The sequence below is a fragment of the Lupinus angustifolius genome, chromosome LG01, assembly GCF_001865875.1.
Source record: "Lupinus angustifolius cultivar Tanjil chromosome LG01, LupAngTanjil_v1.0, whole genome shotgun sequence".
NCBI lineage: Eukaryota > Viridiplantae > Streptophyta > Magnoliopsida > Fabales > Fabaceae > Lupinus > Lupinus angustifolius.
Window position 1 is genome coordinate 33,464,952 of NC_032009.1, and position 21,270 is coordinate 33,486,221.

Below are 21,270 nucleotides of genomic sequence, written 5' to 3' on the forward strand. Positions count from 1 at the left end.
TAGACCTTGTTGAGCCAACACATCCTTAACCCTCCTTTGCCACAATCCGAAATTACCAGTTCCATCGAACTTCCCCACCTCGAATTTGGCACCTGGGTTAAGAGCCATATGATACCAATTGTTGGGAACAAGCGAACAATCAAATAGTAAAGAGTATAGAGACAAGAGAATAACACAAGAGATTTAGTAACGAGGTTCGGCCAATTGTGCCTACGTCCCCGGGAGCGTTGAGCGGCTACCACTATATATTATTAGAGAATAAGGATTAGTGTTTTACTATTCTTCTCCTTGTTACAATAGGTTTACATAACATCAATATATATATCCCTCTACCCTAACCCCTTTACATCAGCCCAAGCCCATAACTTGTATTGCTGTTATCTAGAAATATGAGTCATTGCACAACACATGGAGATACATACTACAGACTTACAGAGTGAATCCAAATTTCTTCTTTCTGGGGGTAAACTTTATAGTTATTATGACCCCAAAACTCAAGACTTCATCCCTATTTACCTCATTCTTATCCATTCTTCCAAAGTCAATCCTTTGTTTCTCATCTCATATGAAATGATTGTGGATTAAGTCAAGATCCCAACGTCTAAGGGAACAGTTAAAAGTGTAATAATTAAATATTCGAAGGGGATCCACTGAATTCATAACCATTAAATCTAGGGAAATTTAATGATTTGAATTAGTGAATAAATTTAAACCATTAAATTTCTCTAGAATTGATGGTTAGGATGAAAATAATAAATTTAAAAAAACTACTCTTATAGTAAGTGGATTCCCACTTTTAAAAATTTTGTATTAATAAAAATGACACATGAAGTGATACATTTTTTGACACAGAAGATGAGTTTTGATAAAAATAGATGAGTGGCTATAGATGGAAAGAGCACATAATTGATGAATGTATCTGGCAGGCTTATGCACTACGTATTGTCTATGCTCACCACTCTTTTGTCTTTTCAAATTAGTTACCAAACAAACAAACCATTTCACACCTAACCATTCATTCAATACACTCTTTCCCTCCCATCATGGCATCTGCAGCGCGTGTAGTGCACTGCGACCTGCGGTTGGGAAAACCAGCGGTTCAGTCTAGGGAACCTGGTGGTTCGGGTTCGGGTTCGGATCAGGTATCAATTTTGAAAACCAAACCGGTTCAAGGAGAAGGTAGCAACATAGTTTTGCAGCCGAGGCTATGTACTCTCAGATCATACGCTTCTGATCGAATCGGAGTTATCAAAACTCGAAAGGATGAAGCCATGCATCATGATGTTTCATCATTCTTTGCCACCTTGTCTCAGTATATTGATAGCTCTAAGAAAAGCCATGATTTTGAAATCATCTCTGGTCGTCTTGCCATGGTAACATTTTTCAAATCATTAGTCTAGTAGTGTAAGGTCTCACCTAATCAGCACTGACGTACAATTCTCTCACTTCGGTAGAGAATTGCGAATATATTCTTGCATACCAATTCGTGGTCTTTTCCGAATTCCTTATGAAACGAACCAGATTTTCATTAAGATTTTTATCTGGTAGGTGTTATATGTGGGCAATTATTGTTTGAGAACCATATAAAAATACGATTAATAGTAAATCTGATTGTCTTACAAGTTGAAAACTACAAAGTTCACCCTTCCTGTCTCATTCTGTGTTAGTGCCTCTTTAAGGTAAAGAAATAAATTATACATATCAAATTGTCATGCACTTTTTATTTTACTATTAATGATGTTTTCCCCCTCTGGTGTAAAAACATTTTGACCCTTTTACAATAACTATCTTAAAAGTGGCACATGGGTTGTATGAATCATTAAAAACAACTTTACACTAACTTATTAAACTATTTATAAGTAGTAGTGTAGTACTATGCTGAATACCAATTAGCTAATTGAATCAAGTTATTATTAATCTATAACTAACTACTTGTTTTGATGCCTTCATAATTTGCCTTGTGTTTAAAGAAAAACTTGACAGTAACATGATTTAGCCCTATTAGTAACTGTTTTTTTTCCTATTTGAAGATATAGATAAGGTGTTGGATGTTTTGTTTTTGTTTTTATCACATATTAAGTTAATGACTTTGGCTTTGGTGCAGATGGTATTTGCAGCCACTGTAACCGTGGAATTGGTGACAGGAAACTCAGTGTTCAGGAAGTTGGATATTGAAGGAATCACAGAGGCAGGTGCAGTGTGTTTGGGTGCTGTGACTTGTGCTGCCCTCTTTGCTTGGTTCTCCAGTGCCCGAAACAAAGTTGGTCGAATCTTCACCATCAGCTGCAACTCATTCATCGATTCTGTTATCGATCAAATTGTTGATGGTTTGTTCTATGAAAGTGAGCCTAGTGATTGGTCCGACGAGCTATGATGCACTATCACTTAATGTTTGAGAGAGACCAAGACAGATATAATGCTTTGCAGCTTTATTGTGTGTAAAAGTAGTAGACATAGTTAGAGTAAAATGTAACATATGCATACGTAGATGAAAAAACAGCAAAAGATGCTGCTATTGTGATGAAAAAGAATTAATAGAAATAAATGATGTGCTTCATGCACTGGTTCATAGTTGGATGTTGAACCTATGTATAACTATATCTCCAATGAATAAACAATTAGATTGTGTATTATCATATTAAAGAACTTTCATTATTATTATCATCAGATTTGTATATTGTATATCAAATTTATGTAGCAAGAGATAACTACGTACGCCGAAAGAGATTAGTTACTTACCAAAAGGGTTAGGGATATCCTTGGTAGTATAAAAAGAAATTTATACACCCATTTCAAAATAAGAAATCAAATGTGTTCTTGTCTGAATGGGAATTATTTTTCACTGAAACTCGACAATACTTATTGACTTTATTCTCGTTGGAAAATTTTGTTTTTCTATTAACATGCTTTTGATTTACAAGATTGAAACAAATTAGAATTCTTAATTCTCAACGACATCCCACAAATAAAATATTTCCAGGAATGAGCAAATCATGATTTTTTCTTCCTAAAAATGTTCTGAAGTATCAGGAGAATTTGTCCACAACAGATTTTGTGAAAATGGGAAAGTCAAATATCTTTAACAAGCTTGAATCATACAGTCTTTTTTATGAAGAAGAAAAGGATTGGAAATTGGAAATTGTAATTTGTAGTTCATAAACTAATTAATAGGCGAAGAACCAACATTGACCACTTACTGCCTTCCGGCTTCTATAAATAATAGAGGCGATGTTAGTGATCGCAACCACTTCTCGACTCAAAGGAAAAGAAAGATATGACATGAGTTATCATCTCGTTATCGAATCTCAATTAAAATACTTTATTATCCATTATTAAGTAAAACAAATAATTTTAAAAATATTGTTATTAATGAAATCATTTTAATAATCCCTTTACTTTTGTAAATGAATGAAAACAGTGGGTAGTCCTTTCTAATTGAGAAAACGTACCTGATATTGAAACAAATTAATTAAAGGGGCTCCATTTTGTTGAGTAACACAATTGACAAACAATGATTAAAATAAGATATAAAGGAAATGAAAAGTAAACAAAAGAGATGGTGGTTACGGCAATAAGGAAGAAAAAGTTAGAGGTTATAGGCCACTTCACTACATAGGTAAGAACCCTTAGGAGAATAGGGAGCGAGTCTGAGCCTAAACCGATGCTCTCCAACTGAACATAAAGAACCCCGACAAGTATGTATCCAAGGTGACTAGGAAATGAGACGCAGTGTGAGATTAGCTGCATCCATGAAGCTTCTTTGAATCAATGGTAACACGTCCAACATGAAGGAGCTTGTATCATATGGACTCCACATTTTTTGTGTGGTTGAGCCACAAGCTATGTTCCATGCACTCATATTATGAACTGTTTACTTTGTTGGATACACATCATGTATGAGGAGTTTCTTTCGCCACTTGTGTTAACTTTATGTCCGCTTGATCAAAGACATGCGGAAGTTGAGTGACTAAGGCATCGAATTGGTACCACTAATTGTAAAATGGTGTCTTCAACTTGCCCAACATCAAACCCAAACTAATGAATATGCTCCTAAAGCAAATTCGTTGTGTCCATTTTCTTTAGCAGCCCAAATTGTCTAAGGAAGTAAGGATAACACCACATGTTGATCTCACATCCTCCTCTTACAAAATCTCTGTGAGGGGGGTCATTGGTAGAGATTGGAATGCCACACCAATGAAATAAAAAACATGAGATTTTCCATTAGATGTGCAACCCAAGCCACCATCCATATTTTTTTTTGCAGCATAGAATATACCCCACAACTTTTAATAACTCTTCTCTCCACAACTTCATGATATTCATCTTGTATTCTTTGTCTAAGAGAGGTTCCAGCATGTTCAGCGGCACCCTTGTTAGTCAAGAAGGAATTGGAACATTTTAACCCTTTATAAAGGACATTAATCCATATACAACCACCAGGTAATGTTGAGAGTGAGGGACACTGTTAATGAGATTGGTTGGGATAACCAGCATGCAACGATTAAAACCGGTTGGTCATGAGAAATTGAGGCCTTCGGTGTACTATTCGGAATAGTCCCATTCTTCATTATCTCCCAACACCCAACCTGGTTATCTCATGAAGAAGCTATAAAGAAATTGGCTTTGGTCACGACAATATTGGGTTGTCGAGATCCTCTACTTAGGGAACGTGTTGGTAGTTGTGAGATGAAACAACGACCTTAGGTTTATTTAATGCCTTCATGTGTAGAGAATCATCTTCTTAAATGAATCCACCGAGTTCAAATAAACAACAACTGATTTTGCATATATTCCAAAAGTAGACCTTGAAGAAGTTTAGAATGTTATATTATTGTAGTGGTTTGTTTTTTAGGTTGTTGGAAAATAGAGTTTAATTATAAGATGTGGTGATATAGAGAGACGTAGGTATGTAAGGAAAGTGTGACTCTGAGGCTGCACTATGGGGAGAGAGAATGGACACTTTTTTTTCTTTCGTAATTGCTTCCCTCTCTCCTTCTTCTATAGTGTTCTCTTTCTAACCTAAAAAACCATAAACCACCCCCTAAAAATTAGGTAACTTCTCTTCACCATCACAAATTGCCATTCACTATTGCAATCTGGTACCCACTTCTCTTTCATCTTTTTTATCAAGGTGTAACGACTACTTAGTAGAAAAACCCCTCAACCCACTTATGCTCAAAATGTGGGAACCTCTTTCCACTCTCTTAATCTAGTTAACAACTATTCCTTTTTCACTTTTTGTTTTATTATTTAATTATTTTCAAAATAAATTAAAATTTTCATTTTTTAATAATATATATTAAAAAAAAACTAGTGTTGGACATTTTATGAGCCGGACAAAAATGGGTGTTCACATAGTGTCAAATGATTAGATTGGATTATAATGGATGTTTAAAAACAATTCGAATGTACAATTAAATTATTGTTGAAATGAAGGTAACCAATGCAACCTGTTCAAATTAAGATGAAGACCACACTCTACTCAATTCAATAAAGTAAGGACTACACAACAAAAGTGTAGCAAACAGACATGCTTATAATGCATTTACACAATCAAAATTGTTGATTTACCCAAACAAAAAACATCAAAGGTGAATCATGACATTTAGGATACTAGTGAAATAATGAAACACTTATTATTGTTTCTCACATTAAAAATAGACTAGGGTCAGTTTACAACACAAACCTTAGAGGAAGTAAGTTATACATAAAATTGATCCAAACTCAGATGTCAACATCATCTCATATAGCCTTATATGTACATTAACAATAAACAAAACAATTAAATTAAATACAGTTTCTATTACTTGTGAGATTAGGCAAAATTGCTAACACAAATTATTCATAAAATGTGCTATGATTCATTATTTTTTATTCCAAGAATCCGGAAAAAAAATGAAATTTCACAATATCAACACCTTAATTGCAAATTGATGTGAAAAATAAAAACAATGAAAACATGCTTGCAGTAAAGTTTGTACTAGGATCCTGCATAACAGCCATCTTCACCCTTCACAAAGCCTTCAATTTGTTCTAGTGCCTGCAAGATACATAGGCATATAAATTAGAGAAGTATAATCCACATTAAATTTAAATTCAACTATAGTGCCCATGAATGTTTCACTTGGCCAAGATTAGATAAACTGAAATGGAGTTAGAAGAGCATGTGACAGAAATTGATGAAGACCTCAATTGCAATGGTAGTTGGAGACAAATTGGAAACATCTTTTTGCCCCAGTTTTGCTGCTATGTCTGCACAAAACAGGAAAGTATTAGAAATTGCATTTTTATTGTTAGCTGGGAAGGTATACATACAACATGGATGAACAATGTGTCTTGAGCTTCACAAAAGATTGCAATGCAATGGAAGCATGGAACCTCCTTTCTTTGGCGCGAGGTTGGGGGAGGGTCTATACAATAACATGAATTTTGATGCTTTATTATGGTAAAGTTTGAAACACTTATTGTTACAGACATTAGGGCAAAACCTATTAACTTATGAAGTCACACCAATATAAACTTAAGAAGTCACACCAAGGAGACCTAATAAATACAAATCCACAGATTCTTAACAAAACCAGAAACAAAGATTTTTGAACATACTTTCTAATGAAACCCTGGTATTAGCATTGGCATATGCTTCACTCCTCTCTTCAAAAAGAGCAGACAATCGCATGAAAGTCTGCAGGTGAATTCCAAAGGGTCAACATATTTAGTATACAAATAATTATGATACAAATTCCTGTTAAGATAAATTGCTCCCAATTAGTGGCTTTAATTATTAGTGATTAATGGTTATGTTAACTAAACAAAAATACAAGTGTAATGGAAAATAAATAATTTACCTGTGTGTAAGCATCTCCTGCTTCATTATGTAGAAGGGGGCGAGAATTTGTTCCTACAGCTGCAATTCTCTGTGCCAAGGCTTCCACCGGTACATCCAACCAAACACTAACCCCTTTGTGCATATATTTCCTAGCAACCCACATACAAGGACATTTATGTTAATAATGAAAAGGTCAGGCCAGACATTTCTCAGTAGTACGCTAATTATTATACCAATTGGCGGGCCTCGTAACAGCACCTCCACCAGTAGAAATAACAAGTCTATGCATCAAGGACAGCTTGTGCAATGCCTCAGTCTGAACCAGTACAATAAGTAAGGAAAAGGAACGGTGAATGTGTTAAAAGAACTAACAAGGAAAGCAAATTATAGTAGAACAGAAGAATAGTAATTGAGAGATGATGTAGTGGCTTGTTAGGTTATGCCATTATCATCAGATATTAAGTAATCTACTTTTATTGACATCAAATTCCAGAGCCTATAAGTTATAATGAATTATTTTACCAAAGAACCAAACATTAAACCTAGCACAGTTTTGTCAAAAACAAACCATTGCACCATATATCCCAGCATACTGTTTGAGACCAATCTCACTGTAGAACTCAAAAGAATAAGTATATGTTTGTTATCAGGGACAAGGATTAGGTTATAACTCCACTTCCATGTGGGAGCTTGTGGCATAGCCAGTGTTCTCTAAACATGAGTAAGTACCAAGCAACAATTCCGGTACTGCTGGCCACTAAGTGACATTGACAATTAATTCTTGCTGCATAAAGGGCTCTTGTGACCATGTTCATTGACATACAGGTTTACAATCAATACCTGCCCTCTACACCTTCTGAGAGATTGATTTGTTTTTAGAAGGTAGAGCGTCGAACCTTGATGATTTTATTAAAAAAAAGTTAGTTCAAACACAGTGGATAATGTACATGAGAACCAGACATAAGAAAAGGCAGGCTGATAACAGGTTCATGCCTCCACTAAAAATGGGATCCATGTGCCTCACACCCAGCTAATATGCGACTTAAGCCCAACACCGAAGGAAAGACAAACTAGGCTCTCCGATACCACTTAATCTAGAGGAAAACCCACTCGTAAAAGCCATGCTCTTAAGGGAGATCCTCGACTATACATTGGCAATTTGTTCATGGACTCAACAATAGAAAATTTATTTGCAGTAGTCCAAATTGCTTGGGGTAATATATTATTCACATATTTTTACAAAAGAACCTGAAATGTAAGACATTTGTCCTGCATTTCCTATGACACCTTAAAATATAAAGATAGATGAGATGAGGAGACTGGATTCAATTATAGAGACAGGGATATCTAAAAGTTTAAAACAACTTAACAGGAATACACAATTGAAAACATAGTTCTTTTCAACAGACCTCCTTATCACGAAAGAAAGCTTCTCCATGGTGCTTGAATATATCAGCTACAGATTTTCCACCAACCTCTTCCTCTATCAATGAGTCACTAAAGCACCCACAAGTTCAAAACATACAGAAGAATATTCAGCAGAAACTCAAATGTGGCATGAAATAGAGCATGTGTATTGTAAAAGACAAATACATGTACTCTGTATAAAATGATCTCAATCAGAAATCTTGTACACTAGCTTTAATTGAGACCTTCCTTGTTTTCTTCAATAGGATACAATCAAACAAATATGCCTTTGTTCCATCTCCATAGATTCCTCTAATATCAAATTGTTGAAGTAAATCAGACCACAGATAAATTATTAAGTGGCTTTATAGCCAGGGTTCACTCTTTTTATATTCTACTAGTTTAATGGATATTCAAATGATGCATGATTTACTTGCTTGAAGGCTCAATTTTTTCTTAAAGAAAAGAAGAAAATAAACTACCATACTAACCAATCGCAAAAAGAATATCCAAGCACTTGTGACAAAACCTTCCCCACAGTTGTCTTTCCAGAGCCCATCATTCCTGCATGTCAGATTTAAAGTATTTCGAATGCTAAATCCAAAGTAATTATGATTTCAACTTATACCATGTAATCACAGACTTTCAACCAAGAAACTGACCAACAAGATATATAGAGCGTCCACTTAAACGTGGCCCAATGTCTTGCGATTTATTCTGCAAATTTATTGATTCAAGTAAGATAATGACATATAGCTGCTTAGACAAGTAACAAACCGAGTTATAATTACCATTTCTTGATGCTTTGCTTACTACAATAGAAATATTTAACATCACTAAACTAAATCAGCTTAAATTAATTAAAACAGAGAAAAAGCATCATGCTTTCACCTTCAGAGCCAAATGTTCGTCAAGAGGAGCATGACAGCTTCCAGATTCCAGTGTTGAAGCTACAAGAGTAACATTCGAAATAAAATGTAAATATTCAAGATGGACATCAGATTTATTTTAGACACTTACTAGCTAGAACCCAATGTAGGCATATTTACATACAACATGTTAAACATCATGCACTTCCTTAAAAGAAGTGACAAGTTGCACTCTGGATTCCTATTTATCTGTCTCATTTGAGGGGGATTGTTCCTAATTATCTGTCTAATTTAGAAGTTCAAGGAAGTACTAATTACCAGTTTCTAAATTTACTCGTAATTAATACTCTCTTAGTTTACTTAACTAGTGGAAAGAAGGTAATGCAGATCAGCAAGTTTATTGCATTTCTTAATTTGTGTTTTCTTCTAATGAACAAATAAATAGGAACGACAGAGTAACTTTTTCAACTAATCAGTAGAAGGAAATGTAATTGAAGCTAGCTCAAATTTGGGCAATAATGAACATCTGATTCACCTTGTCAGAAACTACTCTAAGGGTTCATTTGTGAGTTGAGTTTTGGAGGGGAATAAAAAGAAATGGGGAACTTCAGAGCCATAACAAGTGTATTTTATGGCTCTGAAAGCTTTCTTTTTCCTTCCTTCTCATCCAAAACCCAATTCACAAACAAGCCCTAAGAGGCTGTTTGCGAATTGTTTTTTTGGAGGGAAAGGAAGGCTTAGGAACCATCTCATAAATGCATTTTATGGTTCATAAACTTTCCCTTCCCTTATTTCGCACCAAAAATTAACTTGGAAATAGACCCTAAAGGATCCATATGGTGAAACATCTATCCGTGTCCAAGTAATTCAATACTGATATTCCACTACATATAATCTGAAATATCTCTGCCCAATTTTTTTCAACAATTTGTCGTAAAACAATTCTTACTGCCAATACATCCTTAATTGAAGAAAAATTCACATAAATCAGATGTGTTAAAGGACTAATGACACACAAGCCAACTTTATGAAATCACAGTGATTTTGCAGAAAAGCTTACATCTATCTGTTGCTGGTAAAGAAAAAAACAAAAAAACATATCCATGCTGGTAAAGAAAAAAACAAAAGAACATATCCATTGCTGGTAAAGAAAAAAAAACAAAATAAACATTCTTTTTTGGGTAAAATTACAAAGGGGACGGCACCTTTGAGGGCAGATTTGCAAAAATAAAAAGTCGGCACAACTGAAACGGAGAAAACAACAAAAACAAAAGATACTGCCTAATGAAGCAGACACACATCATGTCTACCATAAACATACATTTTGCATACAAATATGAGAGGTCTTTGATCCCAATTCAATTCATTGACAACTATTTCCGCAATTTAGTAGAAACCATAGACGAAACGATTAGCCGATATTTAGATGCCAATAATCATAATAATAAATAATAAAGCATCAATCGGCGCATGTAATTGACCCCACCTTGTAGGACTAATGGTTCATTTGTTATCATTTTTTGGTACTACAAGAGTATCCCCTCACCTTATGGGTAAGGAACTAATCTCTTTCGGGGTTCGTGAGTGTCTTGTCCAACAAGTATAGCTCCCAGGAATTGAACCATTGACCTTTTGATCATCATGAAGATCTAACGGAGCATTACACTACTAAACCAACGCAGGTGGATTGTTGTTATTTGACCAATAGCTCAAAATTAATATCCGATTTAAATTAACAATAAAACAAGTGAAAATCCAAATTGAAAATTTACGAATAAAAAATGAATGAATAATATAAAAATTGAAACACAACATCATAGAATAGAAGAAACAAAAGAAGTAAATAGATATTACGAAACAAACCTGGAAGATTGTGATAAGAAGAAGATAGTTCCAAAGGTGTTGTTGTTCTGCGACAAACCTTTGAAGCTCTTGCATGGTGATGCTGATGTAACTTGAACGAAACAATAACTCGAAGGTTTTTCGGATCCCGAGAGAGAGTTGCAGAACTAGAAGGTCTTGTTCCAACGAAAAGATTGTTTGGTTGAAATTGTAACCATGTTTGAGAAGCTACAGCATCCATAGCTTATTCAGCTTAATTTGTGGATTAGAAGGAGACAGTATCTGAATCTGAATGCAGAATAATTTCGAATTGTGGGAATTTGACCTTATGTTATTGCTTATTAGTACATGGATTATTTTTCTTATTTTGTGTACTCGAATAAAGTATATTCTTATATGTCCACTAAAATTATGACGTGTCATATTTAATTATTTTCTATAAAAATATTTCTAAAATAAAAATAATAATACATATATTATATTTTTATTAGCTGAAGAAGATAAATTATTTGCTTTAAAGCGAACTCATTTTCTAGTCGTTGGATGAAAAACCTTTTAATCAGTGTTGTCGAAATAGTAACCAGAAACTGATACTGTTCATAAGTCGGTTTGGTTAAAGACAACTTCAGCATTAACAGAAGTCGGTTTGGTTAAAGACAACTTCAGCATTAACAGAAGTCGGTTTGGTTAAAGACAACTTCAGCATTAACAGAAGTCGGTTTGGTTAAAGACAACTTCAGCATTAACAGAAGTCGGTTTAGAAGGAAGAAACTTCTAATGTAGGAGATGTCTTACCCTACGAAGACGACGTTTGAATAAGATGAAGTGTCCTTGGACGAAATCGACTTCTCGAAGTGGATGATGGAAATGGGCCTCACCAAAAAATTGTTTGTTGGGCCTAATTTTATTTATTGGTTGGTGGTCTTTTTTAAAAGTTGATTAGTTTTTTAATATTAAAAATTAGTAATAATAATTTAATTGATTTAATGGATATGTTTTGTTAATGGTTTAAGGCACTTTTTATTGTGGATAATAAAAAAAGTTGAAATTGTAAGTTTATAATAAAAAATTAATTTCATTTCTAATTAAATTATAATAATAATAAATTTATCAATTCCCTAAATGTCCTCCTGTTCCACACCTACGTGGTTGCCTATGACGTTGTGACCTTAATCGATCATCATTTCTAGTATGGTCTTAAACTATAGTGTGATGTTCAACTGTATTTTGTTCTTCGGTAGAAAAAATATTATCATCAACCATGAAAGAATTTGGTCCAGCACCATCATCTTAATTGTAGGTAAACCTCATATCATTGAAAACATTTGTTGATTGAGGTGTACCCAATAAGTTATTCATGAAGTTACTATCCTCTACAGAGAAAGAGTAACAGTGAGGCATGATATCATCGGTGCGATGATGGTGTGACAGTTCAAATTGAAAAGACATTCTTCTTGGTTGAATGTTGTACGAGTTAGACATTGATGGTTGATACATCGGATGTTATAACATAAATTGTTGTAACATCATAGGTTGGAACATTGGAGTTTGAGGTGTGGGAGGTGTAGGGGTGTGGTTGACTTTGTTGGTAATTTATTCGACGTGAGTCTCAAAGTAGTAATTCAGCAGATAAGAAGGGTCTAGAATTGGTTAGGTACCAATTCATATATTGTTGTGTGTGGAACGGAGATTGGATTGGAGGTCCTTGCAAGACTTGATCCTTGCGATGACTCCGTTGATAAATCCACTTTGCATGCTTGACGACCCAGTTTGTTTCTTGATTTCCAAGTTTGTCAATTCTGTGCAGAGCATTAATATTCTATAGTGAGCGCGAAATTTCTTGAACCAAGCTAAACTGTAGTCTGACTCGATCTGTTTGATGTCATTCGACAATTGAGAAATAAATCAAAGTTGTGCATGCAGTCCACACTTTCTTATCCTTTTGGACATGACGTGAGAAATTGTTGAAATAAGCATGATATGGGAGTCATTTAAACTACAAAAAATGAATTAAGCATATTGTTATGAAATAAAGAAATTGTCTCAATTTGTAATGGTAAGAGTTTAAAATATGTTACTTCGTTGACGTCCATTTGATCTATGTGTGACCTATATCCTGTCAAATCCACACATGGAATTCATATAAAGCTACAGTTTCCGAGACCTCACCTATATAAAATTTATATTAATTATCATGGAAAAAAGAAATATAATACTTCTAAATAATATTTGTTGTTTAGGTATAAATATATATTACCTTGAAGCAAATGGATAAGTTGGTGTAACATTCACCGTAGGTACAATGAAAGATAAGCAATACCACGCCCAAGATTGTAAAAGTAGCAAGCAACCGCCCATGACCCTCGCATTTGGTTTTGTTGCCTTACACAACTCTCTATACAAATTAGCCAAACAAGTCTCTTAAGTCTGTTTTTCTGTTTTGGCAGTTTTTCCTGATTAGGAAATCTTGCATTTTCTTTTTTTCCTTTTCTTTTTGTTGCTGTCAATTCTTTTCCTATATATTTGCATTTTGTTTCCTTTTTATTTCAAGCAATTATAATAAAATCATAGAGGTATATTCATGACAATTCTGATCATCCTCTTCACCTTCATGATATCTTCTTGATTTCGGGTTTTCTTCTAGGTGAAGAATTCTCTTCCGTTTTTTTCATCTTCTTCCTTCAATACTTTGCTTTTATGTGGATGCCATCTTCTTAAGATGGTATCAGAGCTTTAAAAGCTCTAATGTGCCTCTCTCTCCTTCACCTCTTCTTTTTTCCCATATCTTCCCTAGAATTCCTTTTTCTTGTGCTACCATGGCTGTGAATCCTTTGAGTGATCCATCTAGTCCCTACTTCATACATCCTAATGAGAATCCATGCTCTATGCTTGTATCTGCACCCTTGAAAGGAGGAAATTACCATTCTTAGTCAAAAGTCATGAGAATGGCGTTGAAGACCAAAAATAAGCTTCAATTCATTGATGGTTGTTTGCCCAAGCATTCACTTGATGACCCTTTATTTGAAATTTGGGACAGATGCAATGCCCTAGGTTTGTCATGGATTAATTAGTCTTTAGATCCATCAATTGTCGAAAGTGTTCTTTGGCTTGAGTCTGTTTTTGAAGTATGGAGTGACCTCAAAGAAAGGTACTACCAAGGGGACATCTTTCGCATATGTGAATTGCAAGAAGAGCTTTACAATTTAAGGCAAGTTAATCTTTCAATTGATACCTATTACACTCAATTGAAGCGTCTGTGGCAAGAACTAGACAATTTCAGACCCATTCCATCATGTATGTGTGAGTTCAAGTGCAAGAGCATTGTTGTGCCTGTTGTAAAATCATATAGGGAAAATGATTATGTTATTAGGTTCTTGAAGGGGTTGAATGAGCAGTACCTACTGTGAGATCTCATATTATGCTCATGGAACCCCTACCTGGGATAAATAAGGCATTTTCCCTTCTAATTCAGCTAGAGAGACAAATGAATACACCATATGAAGAACCTAGAATTCTGGCCAGCAATGCAGATGAAACCTATGGAAGGGGAAGGAGTAGAGGAAAAGGATTTCGTGGTTCTGGTTCAAATAATTCAGGAAGAGGAAAAAGCTATTTTGGAAGAGAGAATAGTGCAAGAATATGCACTTACTGCAATAAGTCAGGGCGCACTGTTGATGTCTGCTACAAAAAGCATGGATTTCCTCCAAGCTTTAAGAGCAACAATATCATCAACAACATCACAAGCAATGAAGAAAACAATGCAATTGATACAAATGATATTGAGCAGAATCAAATGAAATCAGGATCCATACATTTCACACCAGATCAACAACAAGCTATCTTAACATTGGTGAAACAAAATAACACTCAACCATTGCACATCACCAACCAAATTAGTTCAAATCCCTCAGGTACATTTCATGAATCCCATCATTTATTAATGTCAAAAGATTGGATCCTTGACACTGGTGCCACAGATCATGTATGCTACTAAATGTCAAATTTCCAATATTTCAGACATATCCCTCCTATTCATGTGAAGTTACCTAATGGAAGTAATGTCTTAGCAGCAATCTCAGGAACTGTGATATTCTCCAATAATCTCTATCTTTCAAATGTTCTTTACATACCTAGTTTTAAATTCAACATTATATCTGTTTCCAAGCTAATTGCAGCCCTTAATTGTGAGTTGATTTTCTCAAAAGTGAAATGTTTAATTCAGGAACAGAATACCTTGAGGATGATTGGTGCAACTGAGATTAGGAGGGGACTATACATTGTTAATAGCAGTAGCTTAGTTACTAATGTTCCTTGTATAAATCATTTCAATACTTACAATAATGATGTATGACATAAAAGATTAGGACATTTATCCCATGCCAAATTATTAGATATGCATAAACCTGATGGAACTATAGACAAATACAAAGCTAGGGTAATTGCTAAAGGTTATACTCAAACAGTTGGTCTTGACTATTTTGAAACATTCAGTCTTGTAGTCAAAATGACAACAATTAGAGTCATGTTGGCTATTTCTTATGTCAACAATTGGCATATCCATCAAATGGATGTGAACACAACTTTCTTGCATGGAGATTTGTTAGAGGAAGTCTACATGAAGCCTCCTCTAGGCTTGTCTGTTCATAATTCAGACTCAGTGTGCAAGCTACAAAAGTCTCTTTATGGTTTGAAGCAAGCCAACAGGCAGTGGAATGCCAAGCTAACCACCATTCTAACTCAACATGGGTATACTCAATCCAAGGCTGATTACTCTTTATTTACAAAATCTTTTGCTAACAATTTTACTGTAGTTCTTGTATATGTTGATGATTTAATGGTTGCACGTAATGATTTGCAAGAAATCACTCACCTTAAAACCTTTCTGCACAAGCAATTCAACATCAAAGACTTGGGGGAATTAAGATATTTCCTATGATTGGAGATTGCTAGAGCAACAAGAGGCATCAATGTTTGCTAGAGAAAGTACACACTAGATCTTCTAAGAGACACTAGCCTCCTTGGTTCTAAGCCTTGTTCCACTCATATGGATCCCAATGTGAAATTATATGGCAATTGTGGTCATCCTCTCTCTGATCCTTCCAACTACAGAAGGTTGATTGGTAGATTGATTTACCTTACTCATATAAGGCATGATATTTCATACTCAATTAGTCACTTGAGCCAATTCCTTTCTCATCCTACTGACACTCACTATGAAGCTAGATCAAGGATTGTTAGGTACCTCAAAAATGCCCCTGGGCAGGGCCTCTTTTTTCCTGCTTAGAACAACACCAAATTAACTGGTTTTAGTGACTCTGATTGGGGGTCATGTATTGATACTAAAAGATCAATAAATGGGTTTTGTTTTTTCATTGGAAGTTCATTGATTTCATGGAAAAATAAAAGGCAAAAGACTGTGTCCAGATCATCTGCATAAGCTGAGTATCGTGCCCTAGCTAAGGTACCTCCTTCCAAATTTACAAATCACACATGTTATTCCTATTATGATATATTGTGGCAACCAATCTGCTTTACGCATAGCTGCCAATCCAGTCTTCCATAAGAGGATAAAACATGTTGAAATTGATTGTCATTCCATTCATGAAAGGGTTCAAGATGGTGAAGTTCATCTCCTTCCTATCTCAACAGAAAAGTAATTGACAGATTGCCTTACAAAGGCTTTACACAAAGGGCCCTTCCATCGTCTCATTTCCAAGCTTGGAATGTCTAACATCCACATTCCAGCTTGTGGGGGCATGTTGAAACAACACTCTTGTGAATAAACAACAGCAACCAATCAATTAGTCTAGCTTTTATTCTCTTTTTCTGCATTTTCCTCTTTTAGAAGGTTTAGTCTGTTAAGTCTGTTTTTCTGTTTTGGAAGTTTTTCCTATTTAGGAAATCTTGCATTTTCTTTCTTTCTTTCTTTCTTTTTCTTTCTGTTGCTGTCAATTCTTTTCCTATATATTTGTATTTTGTTTCCTTTGTATTTCAAGCAATTATAATAAAATCATAAAGGTATGTTCATGGCAATTCTGATCATCCTCTTCACCTTTATGCTATCTTCTTGATTTCGGGTTTTCTTCTAGGTGAAGAGTTCTCTTCCCTTTTTTTCATCTTCTTCCTTCAATACTTTGCTTTTATGTGGATATCATATTCTTAAGAATAATAGATCTAAAACATATATGGTTGGTTATACAAAATTTCCAATTTTCTTATGGTATTAGAAGATTTGTAAGTGATATATCATGATAATCAATATACTTCATGTCATGTTAAACATACACTCTTGTCATGCTTATAAATGTATAACTAATATAATTGCTCTTCCTTTGCTTAGGAAGACGAATCAGTTTGAGAACTTCTATCTCAATTCCTGCCATACATTTATATCACCCAATTCATATATAAAGTTGAACCTATAAATTGTAATGCTCATTTATTAGGTAATTATTTCTTTTTTTGGGTGCATTTCTTAGCCAATTGTTTCAATTATTTTATTCGAATTTCTATTGTGACTGTATATTGATGTCATGATAATTGTTTTATTGATTTTATATTAAATAAATTTTAAAATAACATACATGACTAATAAACATTTCATAATGTAGTGGAAATATTAGTTGAACAAATTTCCACAGCACATAAAATCTTTCTCCTCATATAAATGCAAATAATAACATACCTTATTGTGCATTATATTGTGTCTTAGAAGATTTGATTCTATTACGCGATATAGAATAATTGTTCTTTTTAAATTTATTTAACATCTCCCTATAATTAATCCATAATATTATTGTGTAAAAAAACATTGAATTGGCTAGTGTTAAAGTAGAGCCATATGGTTAAAGGGTCATAATAAGCTTTTTTCCACTCACTATATGTGAGAATCATGAAAAAATACATGTGATCATGAATGAATTTTCTAATCAAAGTTGTCTTAACTACAATAGAATAAAAAATTAAATTATACAGTAAAAATATATTATTAAATCAATCTACAAATTTTTCCACATCACAAAATGACATTAAACACAATAAAAATGAGTAGTGACTTAAAAGTGAAAAGGCAAATAAAAATGTAATCGAAATCCAGTAAGGGAAACCAAATAAACCTGCAGATTTAAAAAACGAAGTTTCAAATCAATAGTAACCAGAAAGTGGTTTTCATCTAAAAGTAAAGATGAACATATTAAAATAATTTCAAATAAGTAGTGACCTCAAAGCGGCGTTAAGACAAAGAAAAAATAGTAAACATCCAATTTTTAACATCAACAAAAATAAAACAAATGTATGTGGAAACATAGAGAAAGTAGAAAATGACATATTTTTATCAAAATGAAAACAAAAGGTTATGAAAGTGAGCTAAGGAAAAAATAAGTTAATAGAAGAAATTGGAAGGAAAAATTATACGTTTGCAAAAGAGATGAGTGATTACAGATGCAAAATTGAAAACCCATGAAAATAGTACACGCCTCATTTTTAACAAAAAACATTCAACAAATGTTAGTGGAAATTCAAAGAAAGTAGAAAATGACAAATTTTTAACAAAATAGAAAACAAAAGGTTGAGATAGTGAGATAGGGAAAAAACAAGCGAATAACAAGAGATTTGGAAAGAAAAATTATACATTTTCAAGAGAGTCGAGGCTGCAGCAAATCATGCAGAAGCTTGGAATAGAGAGTGAGAAAAAAGTTTAGTGTGAGAAACATGAAGTTGAGAGAGTGCGATAAAGAAAAATAAGTTAAAAGCAAGAGATTGGAAAGAAAAATCATATCTTTGCAATTTGCAAGAGATATGAGTCTATAGTTAAACATCCAGAAGCTTGATATAGAGAGTAAGAATAAAAGTTCGCTGTGAGAAATAAAAAGTCGAGAGAGTAGACATGGAAAAATTATGTTATTAGCAAGAAATTGGAAGGAAAAATCAAACCTTTGAAGTAGAGATGAGTTTGAGATTTTTCGAGTATGGGTGAGAGAAAGAGAGACGAGTCTAAGATCTTCAGTATGTGGGGGAGAAAGAAAGATGAGGGTGAGAAAGAGAGTATTACATAAGAAATGGCAGAGAAAGAGAGTAGTATTTGCATATTTATTTTTTGGAGAAGGATGAGAGAAGTGAGTTTAATTTGTTTCAGATGAAGAAAAAAGAGAAGTGAGTAAAAATGAGTTTTAGTAGCAACATAGAAGAGAGAGATGAATTTGATTAGTGGAGAGATGTGACTGGGAAAAAAATAAAAATTCACCATCCAAACAAATTGTCATGTACACGTGTAAAGCATAAGATGTTTAGGAATTTAAAATTCAAATCACTTTTCATGTCTTAAAAATGACACAAATAACCCATTCAAGATACATGTGTCAATAAGTGAGGATGTATACTATGGTAATAACCCAGTCCATTCTATTCTTATATAGATAGTAGAAAAGACTATATTTTTAACAAAATGAAAACAAAAAGTTGTGAGAGTGAGATAATGAAAAAATAAGTTAATAGATGAAATTGGAAGAAAAAGTCATACCTTTGTAAAAGAGATAAGTGATTACACATGCAAAACTGAAAACCCAGGAAAATAGTATACGCCTCATTTTTAACAAAAAAAATTCAACAAATGTTTGTGGAAATCCAAAGAAAGTAGAAAATGATAGTTTTTTTAACAAAATATATAACAAAAGGTTGAGAGAGTGAGATAAGGAAAAAATAGAATAAATGAGATTTGGAAAGAAAAATTATACTTTTTCATGAGAGTCGAAGCTGCAGCAGAATATGCAGAAGCTTGGAATAGAGAGTGAAAAAAAAGTTTAGTGTGAGAAACATGAAGTTGAGAGAGTAGACATGGAATAAAAGTTGGAATAAAAGTTCACTGTGAGAAATAAAAAGTCGAGAGAGTAGACATGGAAAAAAGTATGTTATTAGCGAGAAATTAGAAGGAAAAATCATACATTTGAAAGAGAGATGAGTTTGAGATTTTTCGAGTATGAGTGGGAGAAAGAGAGATGAGTCTAAGATCTTCAGTATGTGGGGGAGAAAGAAAGATGAGGGTGAGAAAGAGAGTATTACATAAGAAATGACAGAGAAAGAGAGTAGTCTGAGCATATTTATTTTTTGGAGAAGGATAAGAGAGGTGAGTTTAATTTGTCTGAGACGAAGAAAGAAGAGAGATGAGTAAAAATGAGTTTCAGTAGCAACATAGAAGAAAGAGATGAATTTAATTAGTAGAGAGATGTGGCTCGGAAAACAAAATAAAAATCTACGATCCAAACAAATTGGCATGTACACATATACAACATAAGATGTTTAGGAATTCAAAATTCAAACCACTTTTCAGGTCTTAAAAATGACACAAATAACTCATTCAACATATACGTGTCAATAAGTGAGGATATCTATTATGATAATAACTCTAACCAATTCTAGCTCATTCTATTTTTATATAGATAGTAGAAAACTAACTTATAATGTGTCAAATTAAGACTACCTAACCACCGTCCAAATTAATAGAAAGTAAATGGTTTTAACTTTGCAAAATCATAAAGATACACATTAACACCTTTGAAAAATTACATATGATGGCAAAATGGAAATATAAAAATTAGGTCTATTTATTTACTTATTTACTCCTTAGACATTTTTTGACTTTATATAGTAGTATAAACAAATGGAACTTATACCAAATACATTCTAAAGTTATATTGGATACCAAGATCGATTTGACCTAAAACAAGTTTACTCGTTTAAATGAATTATATGGATCGAATAATATCATAGTATTTCAAATATATATTACATAAAGTAATAATCTCTAAATATTCGGTAGTTGACCTTCCCTTATATTTTTTAATATGTTCCTCTTGTGTTAATATCTACTTAATTACTTTCTCATATGTTTATTTCTCGCTTATTCTTATTAATATGAACTAAAATATTTTTCATCTACTTACCTAATATTTTCTTAAATCTAGTATTTTCATCAAAAGCTTTGTAGCCAACTAATACATTGCTCTTGCTCTTTTAGATCCTTTCAAATCTTAACTATTAGGTATATTATCTCGCCTTACAAATTGTACATTAGTATAATATATTAATTTTATATATATATAGTAAGATATAATTCTATAAAGATTCAAGTTTCTCAACCTCTCTATCTATCTATATATCTCTCTATATATTCTTTTGTGATTGATCGGGTAGGTTGGACTGGAGGCCTAAGCAAGAGTTCTTCTTGTATCTAGACGGAAGTAGACTTAGACCCGCTGAAAAAGTTTTTCGACGATCAAATCAGTATGAGACTTAGAAAGGTAATGCTCGGGAGCAATAAATGAGAGATAA

General features: G+C 33.6%; 3 protein-coding genes across 3 annotated transcripts in view; 2 read left to right on the forward strand and 1 right to left on the reverse strand.

The window, feature by feature from the left end:
• Nucleotides 1–14,269, forward strand: part of LOC109361450 (E3 ubiquitin-protein ligase RKP-like) — a 32,928-nt gene extending 18,659 nt beyond the window's left edge. The window contains exon 12 of the transcript XR_002109295.1: nucleotides 14,256–14,269. The gene's annotated coding sequence lies outside the window, so the exon portion shown is untranslated. The remainder of the gene's footprint in view (nucleotides 1–14,255) is intronic.
• Nucleotides 910–2,571, forward strand: LOC109361475 (stress enhanced protein 2, chloroplastic). Its single transcript, XM_019606944.1, has 2 exons — nucleotides 910–1,373; nucleotides 2,105–2,571. Exons 1-2 carry the CDS (start codon nucleotides 1,044–1,046, stop codon nucleotides 2,372–2,374), a joined length of 600 nt encoding a protein of 199 aa, XP_019462489.1. The 5' UTR covers nucleotides 910–1,043; the 3' UTR covers nucleotides 2,375–2,571.
• On the reverse strand, nucleotides 5,690–11,302 carry LOC109361468 (shikimate kinase 1, chloroplastic-like). Its single transcript, XM_019606933.1, has 10 exons — nucleotides 10,966–11,302; nucleotides 9,125–9,183; nucleotides 8,896–8,950; nucleotides 8,725–8,797; nucleotides 8,236–8,323; nucleotides 7,060–7,142; nucleotides 6,846–6,975; nucleotides 6,604–6,682; nucleotides 6,188–6,252; nucleotides 5,690–6,040 (listed from the first exon to the last, which is right to left on the reverse strand). The coding sequence occupies exons 1-10, from the start codon at nucleotides 11,183–11,185 to the stop codon at nucleotides 5,981–5,983; spliced, it is 912 nt and encodes a 303-aa protein (XP_019462478.1). The 5' UTR covers nucleotides 11,186–11,302; the 3' UTR covers nucleotides 5,690–5,980.